We start from the raw sequence: 17,063 nt of genomic DNA on the forward strand, positions 1-17,063 counted from the left end.
ATAATAGTTAATACCTGATAGATGCCTAAAATCTTTGCAAGGCAAGTGGGACATCCAGTCTTTAAAGATTCTGACAAGTACTTGAAGTAAGATGGGGCAAACTTAAAAAAGGATTCTAGCTCCGTCTTCGTTACCTGTTTGATAATAAATCTGTCATCCAATGTTTTGGCAAAGAAGACGTTGCTTTTACCTCCCTGTGCACCCCACTTCTTACAGCGACTGAGAGAGCGAATAAAGTCCAACTCACTTGCAGAGCAAGCTTTCCTCAGGGCCTCAAACCGCTTTGCAAAATAACAGGTCACATTATACTTCACCTTTCCTGGAGGGCCATCATCAGAGAAAGATATTCTGGCATGCAACGCATTTGGAACTAAAAGCGGGTCCAAACCTGAGAAACTTCGCGAGCCAGAGGATAAGATGCTTTCATCCGTAGAACCAAGAGTCCTTAAGGATTCGGAAGGTGTCTCATCAAAAGAATGAGGTGAAAACAAATTAAATGGCTCCAAAATCGATAATGTACTTGAGGATCCTAAAGAATCTTTCCATAGTCTTTCAGGTTCCTCTGACATAAGATTTTTGTAGTCTGGTGAAACCAGAGCATATGAAATGATGCTAGTAGGCTCATCGTCATAAACTGGAACAACAATGTCACTAGAAGCTAAGGGTAGCAGCAACCTAGCACCACCCCAACATAGCAGCTCTCTCAACGATGAGATATATACAGGATAATAGTCGCTAATCTTAAAAAGCTGCAGCGCATTTGGAGAAGAATTCTTGTTAAATGACTGATTCAGAGTTGAAAACGGCATGCCAATCCAACTATTTGGATTGTCCACATCACTACGACTTTTTGCAGGTAAGGTATGAATGTCCTCAGCCATAGATTTACCACTATCAAAGTTACTTTCAGCAGGTTCTGCTGAGGTTGACACAATGCCAGGAGTAGAGCTTCTGGAAAGCAGATTCGGGGATCCAATCTCATTCTCCTCGAAAACCATAGATGCTGGAGGGAGATTTCCAGTCCATGCCGCATCTAAATTATCAGATAGAGATTCCACTGTAGGGAACTGCCCCACTGATCGAGCCCGTCGCACACTTTTTCCAATTTCTGGGATGTCTGGCTTCCTTGTCAAACTTGAGCCAGAACATTGACAACTGTCAGGTTTCTTTATATCGCTCTCAATCAAACTCATGTCTACTGATTTATCAATCTCAAAACCTGAGTTGACTTGGCCAAGCTCTTTCCCAGCAACTTCGCTATCAGGCTTAAAATTTTCAAGAGAAGAATCACAGCTACTGAAGCCTCTCCCTAACCTGGGAGACACATCTATCCCAGTTGGTCTTTCCCATGATTTGCCAGGCTTCTCTGTCAGCTGTGGTACTGAGTTGCTCCAACCTAGAAAATTAGATCTAGAAACATGTATCAAACGCTGGTCCCAGACGTAAGTGCGCAAAATTAACTCCCTTCTGAGTCTGTTGATCTCAAGAATGTCAATTTCCGGCAGACCAGATTTAGCCTCCTTGTTGAAAATGCACCGCAGTGACTCCTAAACATCACGAGTTTGGTTAGATATGGAGATAAAAGAGGAACATAAATTTGTTCTTGTAGTAATAAGGTGATACTTTTTCAGAAGCAAAAATCGGAATTTAAACTCCATTTGTATCCAGAAAAAACTAGAGGAAGGCATCAGCACTAACGAACGCTGTGAGGAAGAAAATATGACTGATAATTTTATTCATTTATTGGGGGGATTAAAACTAAGAAACTAAAACTTCTGAATGGGTTGTATTCATGTAAGTTCAACAAAGCACAAATATAATTCACCCCAATTGAATTTAGGGTTTGCAAATTGAGTAACTTTCCATAGAAACCACCTCAAAATCTTCCTTTTCCTTCTGAAGCATCAATTCCAGTTCTGCAATCTGCTGAACTGATTCAGGTGCTTTCGCGCAAGCTCGTTTAGCCATTTTTTCAGATATTTGAGGCAGAACTTCCAATACCTCAGTGAAAAAAAGACGTGCCTTGCTGCTGACCTGTAGTAATGAATAATTGTACCATGGCATAAATGCTGTGAACTACAAATATCTGGGGGGGAGCAATGAGCCGAAAATTTACAAACTTTCACCTCGTCGAGTTCTTTCTGTATCCACTCCTGTTTTTTATGATTAAATTCAAGTTTTGAGGGTGGGAGATAAACACGATGAACATTGATGGGAGCATACCGGAAGCATGCTACCATCCTCCCGAAACTGCATATAGTACAACCATGTAAGAAAATGTTGAGATCCAGTCAACAAACTAAGCTAGCAAATTCTAAGAGTACAACACTCGGATTACGCCGAGAGCTTCTGAAGCAAAGTATAATAGAAAATCTGTATTTAGGACAGAAACAGCTGTCTAAGAAGAAAGCTAAAAAACTGATGCAACTTTGCACACAGATATGAAGGAACTGGAAGTCTGGAACAGACGTGAAGCAGGACATTGGATAAAAGGGCAGTTAGTCAACAATCATAAAAGGACATTAAGTAGTATGCCTTATATCAGACATCAAACTAACAGGATTTTCAACAAAAATCCCATTAGTTAATCAAGGAGCTAATCTAATTATTACCCACCCGCAAGAAATGGAGCAGATATGAGATTCAGCTGGATTTTCAACTTGCAGGATTGCAACAGTCAACAGATAAATTGAAGAACACTAAATTAAATTATATCCAGATAAGTAAAATAAATGCATACCCATAAAATCGAAGACAATCTCTATGAAGAGAATGACCACAGCTAGCAACCCTGCTTGCAGCAGCATGATTTGAAAAACTAAGTTCCAAAAATTTTCCAAAAGATAAACCCCAGGCAGCATCTGACATAACCACTCTTTTGGTGGCAGGAGGAAAACCATTGGTCCTCGGACAACGTAGGCACCGATGCCACATCCAAATCTTTCCTTCTCGCTCACCAGGCAAAAGGAATTCTGGAAGCTTTTTTACAGAAATTGTAAGGCTGCCTTGTTGATGAGTATAGCAATAAATATGTGCTTCTGATGGCATTTCACATGAGTGACACCGGTATCCCTGATAAGAATTTACAAACCACTCTCTCAAAGTTTGATGTGTAAAATATAGTCACATCAGTAGCATATGAAGATGTTGGAAAAAATCAGATACCTGGTCAAACAAATTATCCCAAAGATATCGACCCAAAGGTTTATCAAAGCATCCATAGTATTTGATTCGAAACAGATGAGCACGCTCACATACACTTCCATTCCACACACATCTTGTCGAAAGAGAGACCAGAATGCTCTGATGATCAGATGGTGAGGGAAGAAACTCTTCCTTCGACGATGTTAACTCCCCATGAATATCAATGCTATCCTGTCCCAAAGATGTCAATTCATAACTGTTCAAATGCAAAGGCAGTTTATTTCCATGAGCATAAGAAAAGCCAAATCTCTGTCTAGAAACCTCTGGGCTGAAAATGTGGTTAGAAACTAGATTATCTTTTCCCTTCATTTCACCTATTTGATTCAAAGGCGTTTTAGCTGCATAACATTCTCTGAAACCCAGACCACTTGTCTCCTTGTAGGAATCAGCATCAGAGATATGCTCCTGCAGAGGTATAGAGTCAGTATTACCCACGGCAGATGCAAAATTGGCACTTCGAGCACAGCCTCGAGGCTCTGTCTCAGACATGGGAACTATTCTAGACGATTGTCTGATATCAAGAAACAGGTTGTTCTTAGACTGACAGCTAGGCTGATGGAACCCTTGAGGTTTTTCAGTAGGATGAAGATTGTTGTTCTGTACCATAGTTATGGACCTTTCAAAGCTTGAGGGTTTATCAGGCAGTGCAACCTTGATTGGAGATGTCAAATGGAATTCTGGCAGAGAAGCACCTTCATCAGCAAGAAACGATGTCTCTAGAGATAAGTGATAGGCAGCAAAAACACTATAGTGGATAACATTTTTCACTTTCTTCAACTCATCCCCACTGGCACCCTTGAGTAAAACCTGAGGCCCAATAAGAAACAAATGGATAAGCCAAAGAGGAAAAGTCAACAAAGCAATTTATCGTAAAGTACATAATAAATTCGTACTACTCTTTTCTTATTTGAACATGTTTTAAGCAAAATGGAACAGCAGGAGTTTTCACAATAACCTCCATTAAAGAAGCGGAAGATATTGTGAACAAAGTCAAAGAGAAGCCAACTAATCCTTAAAAATGAAATAGAGAATTTTTCCTTTAACAAGAAAACTCCAATAGCAAAACCCATATTTTCCATTTATAAAACCAACAGGTCAGACATCCTCGAACTCCTCATCACCCCTGCAAAGGAGAGAAATTTGAAAAGCGGAAAAAAAAATAAAAAAAAAAAAAGGAGAAGAAAAACCTTCCAACTTTTCCCAAGAAAGATAAAAGGTAAATTTATGAAAAACAAAAAATTTCTCAGTCCTTATTTGGCTATCAGGCATGAACTGAATTTACAGAAAAAGTACAGAGATATAACTTTGAAATTCCAGATTTGATTTTAAACAATGGTAAAGCAGATAATGAGATGCAACTGGCAAACAGTCAAACATAGGCGCAACGTTTCCATCAGCAAGCTAGAAATCACCTACCTTGTGTTACCAAAAACGTTGAGTTTTTTGCAATTTACCCACGGTTTAACATCTATTACTCACTAGATGCTAAATTTCTCATTCGAAATCAACCAGTATTGCATCACTGATATGAACAGCCCCGTAATACAGCATAACTAGATCAAACAGTTGTTTCAAAAATTTATAAGTGATGTAGATTTTGTTAATGTCTGACTGACTTTGTTCACAATATCCTTTTAGAGAAGCCAACAAAATACAGTTGTTTCAAAAACACAGGGTTTGGGATAGACTTTGTACTCGGAAAAACTCTTTGTATCAAGGTGATATAGCCCATTGATTTCTTTACCAATCCCCATTACTCTCCCAGTATTGAGGTCCTGAAACAAGCAAAAGTGAGGAAAAAATGTAACAAAGAAGTTATGGCTTTAATAAATTTGGAAGTTGGATATGGAGAGAAGATTGACTTTGAAATCTTCCACGTGCAAAACATTTTCAAGTGTAATAGAATCTGTGAATGATACTGATCCTAGGTTGGTAACAGGGGCCGACCACCATTAGGCAATCTCGCAAATTTAATGGGAGTTGTTGTAGATTTAGAGCTAAAGAGGTGCACAGGTTTCAGTCATATGTTCATTTGCTCCACTATCAATAATCCAACGTGTTGGAATTTCAATAGAACTTGATGTTCCTGCCATGTTATCCACAGGTTCAGTAGGGGATTGCACTTTGCAGCCACCTAACAACTTCATGATCTCGGCATACTGCTCCGAAGTAAATGTAGAGATTGTAGGATTGTTTTCAGTGACAGTTCCAACAGGTGAGGAATCTCTTTCATCAATTCCAGAAGTGTTAACATGCGCACAACTCAACAGATGAGTTCTCATACTATTCTAATATCTGGCAAATACCTGTACCACTAAAAGTAAAGGTGTTTTCTTGGATTGTGGCTTTGGGAAAATTGCAGACTTGTGATGCGGTGCAGAGACGAAGGCCTGGCTTTACATTATCACCACAGTGGTGTACTCTATGCAAGAAAGCTGAAGAAACCCGAGATCATATTTTAGTGCATTGTTCTTTTACGAATGGAATCTGGAACAAAGTCACGAGTCACTTGGGATTCGAGTGGATTTTCCCAATGAGATCAAAAGAAATGTTCATCATGGAGCCGGGCTTCCTAAAGGGAAAGGGACTACAAAAATTCTGGTACATAGTCGTACATTGCATCTTTTGGTCTATATGGCTGGAACGAAACAGTAGAATCTTCATGGATAGAGAAGAATCTTCGGAAGCTTCATGGTAGACAATCAGATTTAGAGTGGCGACATGGACAATCAATATACCACATTTTCAGCATATGTCGGTCTCGGATCTTGTTAGGGATTGGAGTTTTATCTATTGCTAGTTGTTTTTGAAAAGTGATATAAGGAATCTATTGTATGATCATTAATCCTATGTAATGTGGAACACTCATCCACTGTATCTGTAACTTTTTCTCTAATATATTTAATCATAGTTTCTGATAAAAAAAAAAAACATGCGCACAAGGCCTTTGGGGCTTGTAAACTTTTTTAGTTGATCCTCTCCTCTGTGGCTCGTATAGTTTATGATGAGGGGGTTAACCAACAAGCTTGTAACATGTCTCTTTGGTGTGCCCATTCTAGTTGCAACGATCACATCTCAACACATATTTCCTCAAATTATGTACCTTGCTCTGATTAGAAGAATGTTTAGGATGGTGTTTCAACAAAAAACAAAGATCCATGCGATTCCTCTTGTGATATGATCGAAAAAAGGCCCATCCTACTGTAGTTAATGGACTCATCATTAAAACTTGACTTCTTGGCTGCAGAACATTCACACGATGGTAGTACAACTAATGAATATTATTCATCCCTAAGTTGTTTCAACTTGCAAAAGTAAGAAGATATAGTGTTATTTCCTGCTTCAGCTGATCAATATCTCCGTGCAACGAAAAAATTCGTGAATCATTAACCTTATCAAACTGTTCTTTGAGATCAGTCCATACCACTTAAGCATCCGTAGGGTAAGCTATTGCTCGAAAAATCTCCTTGGAAACCGTGTTCATAATCCAAGATAAGACCAAAGCATTGCATCTCTCCCATTGATGCAATGTAGGATGGCCAACAGCTAGTCTATTGCAAGTTCCATCAATAAATCCAATTTTATTTTTTGCTAGAAGTGCAATAAGCATTGCTCTACTCCAAACACCATAATTTTCAGTGCCTAGTAACATTTCATTTACGAGATTCATACCAAGTGTATCTGATGAATGAATATACATTAGGATCATTGAAAGTCACCGTGGCTGCCATTGATTGAGCTGTGCTCAATTCAGGAGATCAGTTCTGAGATCTGTTCCAGAGTATGATTAGATTGTCCGCGAAAGAGAAATATCACAATGTCTAGATTGGAGATATTCAACAATATCGCCGAGCTGAGATCAACATCGAACTTGATTCTGAAAGTTCGATCTCAATCAAAAAAGAAAGATCGAAATCCTCCTATTTGATACCATGTTAAGAAACAAGAAGATTACGCTGTAATGATAAATCTCCATTCAAAGAGAAGAAAATGTCTCCCGCAAACAGTGGGTGCAACGACCAACCGGGATTGACTAAACAATGCACGAAGATGACCCCCTTGGTAAGCAACAGCAATCACAGGATATCAACAAGTAATGAGAGATTGGGTACAGCTTTGGAAGGAAAAGTGTCCAAGATTTTGGGAAAAATAGTCCCAACAGAGGTACAAAAATTCAGAAGGACACCGATTCATTCAATGAGTACAGATGAGGACGAAAAGAAAACAACCTCGGGTGGCAGTACAGGAAAATGCTTAAGGATGCCAAATTACTCGAAGGTTTACAGCAGAAGACCCAAAAATAATGAGTTACTAGCCGATGGTATAGTTGATGAAGACTTCCTTGGGGATGCTAATGTCAGAGGGTTGGGGATTCATGATTTGGATGACAGTGTACGTGCAGATTTTGATGACTCCAGTGATGATTTACTGCAGAATGAGGCTTATAGCTCAGATTCCGATAGTCAAGTATCCTTCAAAACAGAGGAGTCGATTAATATTGTGGAGGATGAGGTGCTAATGAAGGGACTTTTCTCACCGTCGAAGGAGCCTATCACTGAGCCAATTACACGCGTTAACGAAATACCTAATGAGGGAAAGGTACTAACCGGTGATCATTCCCCTTCTCTTAGTCACTCTTTTTCTCTTCATTCTTTATTACCTTCTTCCTTCACAGTGTTGAGATTGTCTAGTGGTTATTTAGGAGGGGGGGCAGGTAAGGTCAATGAAACGCCGGGTAAAGAGAGAGAGATTTCCTTAACGGGCTAACATGGATACAAGTTCAGCTATTAAGGTTCACAGTGGGAGAAAAAATTCAGAAGGTTGTTGTTGGGATGAGGTGAAGAAGTCCACTGGTATTTTGAGGAGAGAATTGAGTAGGTTGAAGTGGGGAATTAATTATGAGCGAGGAACAACTTCGAAGGGGCCTTTATCTGTTTTATGAAAATATGCACTTGGAATATAAGAGGAGGAGGGGCGGTAAAAAGGCGAGAGCTTGTTCGTGCGGTCATTCGTAAGGAAGCTCCGGATTTAGTGGCTATTTTGGAAACTAAACAAGAGTTGATTGATAGAAGATTTGTGGCCAGTTTGTGGAAAGCCAGATTTGTTGATTGGGTTTACTTGCCTTCGGTTGGGAGTTCGGGGGGTATACTCGTTATGTGGGATCCAAGGGTGGTGGTGGTAAGAAACAATCTGATAGGGAATTATTCGGTTTCGGTTGAGATTAGTGAGAGTGAGGAGCATAAGTGGTGGTTTTCTGCTATCTATGGACCAGTGAAACCACGAGATAGAGAAATGTTATGGGATGAATTGGCCGGACTGAGCACCATTTGTGGGATCAATTGGTGCCTCGGAGGAGATTTTAATGTGGTACGAAATGCAGGAGAAAAACTTAATAGCAACTCGATTACTGCGAGCATGATGTGTTTTGACAGATTGATAGAGGAATTGGAACTTCATGATCCTCCGCTCTTGAACGCAAAGTTTACATGGTCAAACCTAAGGGCACATCCGATTTGTTGTCGATTGGACAGATACCTCTTCTCCGGGGGATGGAGGGAATTGTTTCCCAACTTTAGGCAGACAGTGCTACCCAGAATTACATCGGATCATTGTCCGGTGATACTTGATACTACTAAGGTGTTGTGGGGTCCTACTCCTTTTAGATTTGAGAATGCTTGGCTTTCACACCGTTCATTTAAAGACTTGGTTGGGATGTGGTGGAGTAATGTGGACTGTCAGGGGTGGGAGGGGTATAAGTTTATGCTCAAATTGAAAGGAATAAAAGTCGAGGCATCGAAATGGAACCGAGAAGTTTTTGGAGATGTGGGTGTTAGGTACAAGGGGTTGACTTCGAGGATGAAGAGGCTGGATGTGTTGGAGTCCGAGGGAGGATGGTCGGAAACTCTACATGCGGAAAGAAAAATGGTGAGGTGTGAATTAGAAACGTTGTCACTCTTCAGATTTCGAATGAATCAACAAAGATCAAAAATAAAATGGTTGAAGGAAGGGGACCAAAACTCAAAATTTTTCCACTCACTGTTGACAAACAGAAGGAATAAGGCTACGATAGATAAACTAATGCTGGAGGATGGAAATATGATCAATGGGGAGAGACAGATTGAGGAGCATATACTGAATTTTTACAAGAATCTTTACAGAAAATCGGAAGGGGTGGGGGTAGGGGAGATCGATGGAGTAGTTTGGTGTCCCTTAGAGTCGAGGGAGGCGGAGGAGTTGGAGATTGAATTTTCAGAGGAGGAGATCAGGAGAGCGGTGTTTGACTGTGACGGTGATAAAGCACCGGGCCCCGACGGTTTCACATTAGCTTTTTTCCAACATAATTGGGAAACGGTTAAGGCAGATTTGATGAGAGTGTTCAAGGAATTTCATGAAAGCGGCGTGGTTAATGGCATCACAAACGAAACATACATATGCCTCATTCCGAAAAAACAGGAAGCGATTAATGTGAAGGATTTCAGACCAATTAGCCTCACGACGAGTTTGTACAAGATAGTGGCAAAGGTGTTGACTAACAGAATTCAGAAAGTCTTAGATTCAACTGTCGATGAGACACAATGTGCTTTTATTAAGGGGAGACAGATTCTTGATTGTTGCCTAATTGCAAATGAGGTTGTGGAGGAATATAGAAGGAAACATAAAAAGGGGTGGATTCTAAAAGTTGATTTGGAAAAAGCATATGACAATGTTGATTGGAGGTTTCTGGATTTTGTATTGAATATGAAAGGGTTTGGAGAGAGATGGAGGAGGTGGATTAAGGGATGTGTTTCGAGTGTGTCTTTTTCGATTTTCATTAATGGAAGGCCAAGGGGGAAATTCAAGGGGGAGCGAGGACTTCGACAGGGGGATCCATTATCCCCTTTCCTGTTTAATTTAGTAGTTGATGTTTTGGGTAGATTGGTTGATAAGGCCAAGGGATTGAATGAGGTAAAAGGACTCGAAGTTGGGAGAAGAAAAGTGGAGATATCGCATATTCAGTTTGCGGATGACACTCTATTTTTGGTTCAGGAGAGAAGACATGTCATGGCATTAATGGATATACTTAATTACTTCGGTCATCAATCGGGATTGAAGATAAACTTGGAAAAAAGTCTGGTTTTGGGAATTAACTTTCCGGATGATGAGGTTGACGCTTTGGCACATGAAATTGGTTGTAAAAAAGATATCTTGCCAATAAAGTACTTAGGAGTTCCATTGGGTGGTGATCCATCGAAGATAGATTTTTGGGAACCGGTCTTATCAAAAATGGCAAGGAAACTTGCTTCATGGAAAAAAGCCTTCCTCTCAAGAGGGGGAAGATTGGTTTTGATACAGTCAGTGTTGAGCGCTTTGCCGTCATATTACATGTCTTTATTTAAAGTGCCGAGAAGGGTTGAGATGCAGATGGACAAGTTGATGAGGGACTTTTTGTGGGACGGTGCAGATGGGGATAAGCATTGTCATATCGTCGGCTGGAAGCAGGTTACTAAACCTAAGGTCAGGGGGGGTTTGGGCGTGGGGAATATAGGTTTGAGAAATCGAGCTTTGTTGGGAAAATGGTGGTGGAGGGGGTCGCTGGAAGGAGAAAAGTTATGGAAAAAAGTGATAACAAGCATTTATGGTACTCAAGATAATGGGTGGGATGTGGGTTTGGCAAGGAACACAACTTTCAGAAGTCCGTGGAAATTTATCTCTCGATCTTACCCGGTTTTTCTTCCTTTGGTTGGGGCGGTGTTAAGAGAGGGTAATATCATTCGATTTTGGGAAGATGTTTGGGAGGGGGGGGGGAGTCATTTTCACAGAGCTTTCCTTCACTATATAGGATTACCACAACTCAAAACAAACCGATTAGCAGCTTTCTGGCATCACATTCTGAGGGACCCAGTCATATCTTTCATTGGGACATTCGTTTTAGAAGAGAGTTAAATGAGGTAGAAGTGGGTGAGTTCACAAACCTATTAGGGGTTCTCAAGTCGGTGAGATTACAGAGGGGTGTGGGGGATTTTAGAGTTTGGATGGGAGACCAATCAGGAGTGTTCTCAGTTAGTTCATTTTACAATTCATTCTTTCCTATATCATCTGTTCCTTACTTTCCTTACTTTCAAAGAATCTGGAAAGTACCGATCCCTCATAAAGTACGGGTTTTCGCTTGGATTTTGGCTCTGGGGAAACTCCCCACTTGCGATTCCATTCAAAGAAGGTGGCCCTCGTGTATGTTGTGTCCTCAGTGGTGCGTGTTATGTCAGAGACAAGAAGAAAATCAAGATCACTTGTTGGTGCATTGCTCTTTCGCGAGAGATATTTGGACGAAAGTCTTGACGGAATTGGGTTTTCAGTGGATACTTCCGAGGTTCGCGGCTGATATGATAATAACGGATTTGGGAGGAGTTACAAACAAAAGATTAACGCAATTCCTGCCAATTGTCTTACACTGTACGCTTTGATCTATATGGTTGGAGAGGAACAAACGAATTTTTCAAGACAATCCAGATTCCACAGACGAAGTTTGGGAAAAGATAAAGTTCAGAGTTGCGAGCTGGACTATCATTGTTAAAGATTTTCAGCATTTGTCTATTTCTGAATTAATTAGGGACTGGAATTATGTGTGGGCGTGATCTTACTAGGATAGTGCTTAATATGTTATGTTCTTAATTCTACTGCGGATTACTCATCCGCTTTATGTGTAAAACTTCAATTATTAATAATATCTAGTTTCTTATCAAAAAAAAAAAAAATTTATAAGTGATAAAAAAATTCCAGATCAGTCATTGAATTTATTTCCTTAATAAAAACATCTTACACATACGTTTTGAGGAAGATAGAAAAAGAAGCCATGCACTATTTATTACCTTAAGGTCTCCAAACCCTCAAAACCTAGAATCGCTAAATACAGCATATATAGTTTTCCTCTTCTAGACATAGATGAACTAAAAACACACTCGACCAAAACAATGTATGTGATCAGTCAAAGTGATTACAGACTTACAGTACATCCCAATGGCCTAGGGCAGCCTTCAAAAAACATCAGCGTTTTTGTTAACTTTTTCCCGCCCTGACCGGCACTTCCAAGATCTTCCATAAACTTTTCCACGTGGAAAAATTCACAGTACCCTAATTTTGGAGCTGAAAGATGATCTATTGAAGGAACTATTTGTGCACCAGTGCAGCGCGCTATACGCTCTAAAAGGGGCCTCTTGATATTAAGAACAAGAGATATCTCTTTTGCAAGAAGATAATCTTGTGCATATCTGGAAACTGATTTTTCTACCAAAAGAACATTGGGGTGGTGTACATCAATTTTTGTTACAGCCATTTTCAAATGGTCCATTTCCTGAAACAAGAAAACACCGCCAAGGAGTCCATAAGATCAAGTAAATAGAAATCTTATCATCATGAAAAAAATCACAATTAAAGCCATTTAAAATCCTATAGATGATCGTAAAGAATATCAGAACGTAGAAAAGTCAATTCAGAGTCAGAGTCACAACCTGCTGTAATAAAGTATCAAAACTTGACAAATGGTTAGAAACCCGTTGGTACTCCAACGCACCACCAAGCAGTAGTAAACGTGCTTTGGAAATTTTTGAAGTCATTCGTCTATGAGCCACGTTTTTCTTACAAACGACCCCTCTGGCAACCATACTGATAAAAAAAACAATAAGGATCTTATCAGAAATATGAACTACTACTAGATGGCACTAATATTTAACACATTAAAGACATGCATATATTTCAAATGCTGTGAGGTTAGAAACATGGATATTTTCTTCAAATATTCCCATATTAGATTTATCCATTAGGAAAAAACAGCCATGTTTTTGGAATTTGACAGATGATCAATCAGAAGGTAAAATGCCTACTGACATATATTAAGTAATACTTATAGCTAGCCAACAACTCCAGATACCTGTTCTGCTGCATTCACAAAAAAGTAACCTGCGCAATTGGAAAGCCATATTTCTGTACCAACAATAACCACATGTATACCATCATATTGCAAGGCATTAAAGAGTAATCACCAAGTACAAAAAAAGAAGATTGATGCAGTAACTGAATAATGGGATGTCAATTAAGTTCACCTCTCATTTCGATGCCCACAAGCAATGCACTTAACCTTAACATATCCTCCAGGATCCATTCCCCCGCCCATACTTGTGTCTGGCTTTAGAAAAGTAGCAGCTTCCCATGATAACTTAGTTATAATGTCCAACCAGCTTTCTTCCATATTATGGTCGCCAACAGGTAGGTTTTCAGCCTGCAGAAGTTGAGTTATCAAAGCTCTGAAATGCCCGCCAACTACTCTTTTCATACTCTCACGATGCTCCTCATTTGATCTATCTCTACTTCGGCATTCTCCACCACCAAAGCTGCCAGAGCGTAGGTAACCCCATTCTCCCCCAGCATCCTCATTAGCATCATCATCATCAGATAAAAGAGCTTCTCTCTCGTCATCGTCATTTTCAGGCTCAGGAGGTAACCATAGCAGATCATTATTTTCATAATCCATAGATTCATTTTCAACGGCATTCAAAACATTAACAGGTGGAGTGCCATGCTGTGCATCATTTTGCTCTTCTTCTTCCCCAAGCTTTGTCGCGTTATCCACTCCCTGCGACTCAAAATTTTCAGGAAACAGAGTCGAATTATAAGTTGAATCCCCATTTTCATCATTAGGGTGCACTTCATGTGGCTGGTATACGCTTTTATCCCCCCCACAGTTGATTGTACTGTAACACACATCCGAAGTGCTCAAGCAAATAGCCCCAGAATGTGATACATGTGAAGGGTAGCTATCATCCTCATCATCACTTCTGGAATTCCAATCACATAATGAAAAAATAAAACTATGAGGGAATTACTAGGAAGAAAGAGTTAAAACCTAAGCATAATACCTTAAACATATATAAAGCTCAAGAACACAATGTGTCAAAGATTGATGCTAAAAAGAGAACCAATATATATGATTTATAGATACAACGTTAATCAAGAACAAATAGATGATTATTAAATGAGATCACAGATGTAAAGTTTGGTGCCACTTGAAATCCGTCTATAAAATTATGTCAGGTCTCTGACTGCAATGGGCTTCACCCTCGGTATAAATGTGGTGAGAGTCGAGCATTTAGAATCGATATATACAATATCACTTAAGAAAATTGTGGACGATTTAAAAACTTCTCAATATGGAAATACTGAGTGTTTTCCCATTGTTCCAAGCATCTGGTAAAGTATTATATACACAGAATTTCAAAGTCAGTTGAAGGATTCATCAACACTAGAAGTGGGCTATCAAGAAATAAAATCGAGAAGACGTAAAAGTATTTCGAAAATGTCACTGGAAAAACAAATCTCAATTCCAAGAGTTCTTTAGAGAATAAATAAATGGTTGTGTTTCCAGGAACTTCCACGTGCAACACAAGGAAGTTTCCTTGTCACAAGTGTAGGTGCTGTCCTGATAAGTCTCTACAATGAGTCCTCAATTATCTAGAGAAAAAATGTGGCAGCCAGAGGCAAAAGTCTGGCAAAAGACACGAAGACACGCCAGATTAAAACCAGCATCTTCCATTGAATCTAAAAGGATACTCCTTAAACACTTGATGTAATCAGACCGAAAAAACAAGAACGCGTAAAAAGTGATCGTAGATAAACACAAACTCAATCAAGGAGAATTCCAAACAGGGAAAACATATCACAAAATGAACAATTCTGTAAGTAAAGGACAAAAACAAACCACCGTCATTTCAACAAACCAAAAAACTTCACTTTTGCTAGAATTAAATTAGGTAGTTGAATGAGAAGACCTGCAGTAAGATCCAAACTGTTCGGTATAAGAATCCACAGCATCAACATAGTCAAGCCTTCTAAGGCTTGTTGCCAAATTTTGCCTTCCAGACTTAGAATCCGTCTGCTCAGACTGACACGGGCTTGGACCAATATCACATGAAACATGCTGGAAGGGTCCCATTGAATATCCAATTGAACCAGCAGAGCAGCCACTATTACAGGTGCGACAACTAGATGGAGTGCTAATCAAACTTGAGGATGAGGGAGACAGACTGGGTCCAGGACTTGATGCAGCCATCAAATCACCATTAGTTGATCCTTGTTTCCATTGCTTGAAGCAATAATTACAAACCCTAATCCTATCCCCGTCTTCCTGACCACTCTTGAGCACATCGGAAGACAAGGAAACAGAGTTCGCAGAGCACTTGGCACAGAAAACCCGCCCACACAGTCGACAATGATGCCTGCGATTAAAAATATTGAATTGGGAATCACACTCGTAGCACACGCGGCAGCTCTGGTCTGGCATCCAGAAATCCCTGGACATGTTTGCAGGTTCTGGCATCCGAGGAATCCATGATTTCACAACGTCAACTATCTCAGAAACTTTCTTACTATCAGGAGTATCCATTAAATTATGTAACAATCAAATATCATGGTTATGAATTAATCACCGGACCATTCTTGGTAGTTACCAAACTTCCTAAAAAGTCCATACAATAAGGAAACAGGAAAGAAGTTAACCAATTATATGGATACCGTATGAACTGAAAAATTCCAATTAAAAACCATATGTTATAGTATCATATGCAACAACAGATAGCATAAATCATCTATTAATCAAAATCAACTGCCAGTACAAATTGAAGTAGAACCTAAAACACAGAATTCACAATAGTCAAAGAAGTCCACCACCAGTCCAATTCATAAACCATAAGCATTTACAACAATATTCCTTCAAAAAGTAAAAGTACCTTATCCCAAATCCGAGCAGAACTTTAACGATTAGCCCATCCACAAGCTCAATTCAATTAACTCACCCCAAAACCACTACAGCAGAAAAGGGCCCAAAAAAAGAGAAATCAGCGGTTCAAGAGCGTACAAAAACTGGGAAAAAAGGAGAAGAAATTCGGGGTAGAATAGTTTGGAGCTGTGACTAAAAGCGTGTGGAGGAAAATGGAGGAGAGCGGTAAAGTACGAAGAGTCACGAAAAAGGCATGAGAGGAAGCGGGCAAGGGAAAGGTGATTAGGAATAGCGCAGACAAATATATATAATATCCTCTGTCGTCATGTGAGTGAGGGGGCATGGCCATTGTAACAGCCTTTTTTTTTCTTACGATGACAAGCCACGCGCCGCCGCCGTTTTGACTTCTGGAACCATCCAACAGCCTCGCCGGCATTGTTAACCACTCACCACCGTTATAATTCGACCGTTCCGATTTTGGATTAATTTAAAAGAAAAAGAAAAGTAGCAATGCAATAAACGAGACAATAGAACTCATTATTTGACATTTATATACTATAAAATAATATTAATATTTAGAAAAAAAATAAAAAATAGTTTATATGGATTAAATGGTTTGACTAGTTATTCTGCTTGTCAATAATCAATATATACTACAAAATCTTAAAATTTATTATTAATTTACGATTTCAATTCTAAGTTTGGTTTCATATTTTAATATTCGGTATTGGAAAATTTTGTAAAAAGAATATATTAAGATTTTTTGTGTTTGTATTAAATAGACGCTATATGTGATTTTCTTAAAATTTACTTAAATATATCCATTCAATTTTTGATTTAGAATATTACATAAATTTATAGAGACAATTGAATATGAAAATCTATAACTTTCATGGTAAAAGTCAATCACTTGTTTAATAATAGTAATATATGGTATGCTTTTTTTTGTTTATATCTTTCTCTAAAACGATGAAATTTTTTTCAGAATATTTTCTTATTTTTCGAAAAGTTTATCAAAGTTTTGGGGGAAAAAAACAAGTGAATGTCACGAAATGCGAAAATGAAATTCACAACATCGTGGAAAATTAATTACTAAGTATATAATATAAATATA

The 17,063-nt window shown here is 39.1% G+C and overlaps 1 protein-coding gene across 4 annotated transcripts in view; it reads right to left on the reverse strand.

Annotated features, from left to right (window-relative positions):
* Window positions 1-16,401, reverse strand: part of LOC140825815 (1-phosphatidylinositol-3-phosphate 5-kinase FAB1B-like) — a 17,641-nt gene extending 1,240 nt beyond the window's left edge. The window contains exons 1-10 of one of the 4 annotated variants that reach the window (XM_073187790.1): window positions 15,960-16,401; window positions 15,003-15,543; window positions 13,281-14,012; window positions 12,690-12,843; window positions 12,188-12,532; window positions 3,166-4,011; window positions 2,741-3,072; window positions 2,127-2,250; window positions 1,876-2,034; window positions 15-1,547 (exon numbers count right to left, since the gene is read on the reverse strand). In XM_073187790.1, the coding sequence (XP_073043891.1) occupies window positions 15-1,547; window positions 1,876-2,034; window positions 2,127-2,250; window positions 2,741-3,072; window positions 3,166-4,011; window positions 12,188-12,532; window positions 12,690-12,843; window positions 13,281-14,012; window positions 15,003-15,532 (4,755 nt within the window). In that variant the 5' untranslated portion in view covers window positions 15,533-15,543; window positions 15,960-16,401. Of the gene's footprint in view, window positions 1-14; window positions 1,548-1,875; window positions 2,035-2,126; window positions 2,251-2,740; window positions 3,073-3,165; window positions 4,012-12,187; window positions 12,533-12,689; window positions 12,844-13,280; window positions 14,013-15,002; window positions 15,689-15,959 lie in introns of all 4 variants that reach the window. The other 3 variants (XM_073187789.1, XM_073187788.1, XM_073187792.1) reach the window with 3 other exon arrangements.
* Between the last annotated feature and the right edge of the window lie 662 nt (window positions 16,402-17,063).

This window comes from Primulina eburnea, chromosome 3 (genome assembly GCF_022965805.1).
Source record: "Primulina eburnea isolate SZY01 chromosome 3, ASM2296580v1, whole genome shotgun sequence".
Lineage (NCBI taxonomy): Eukaryota > Viridiplantae > Streptophyta > Magnoliopsida > Lamiales > Gesneriaceae > Primulina > Primulina eburnea.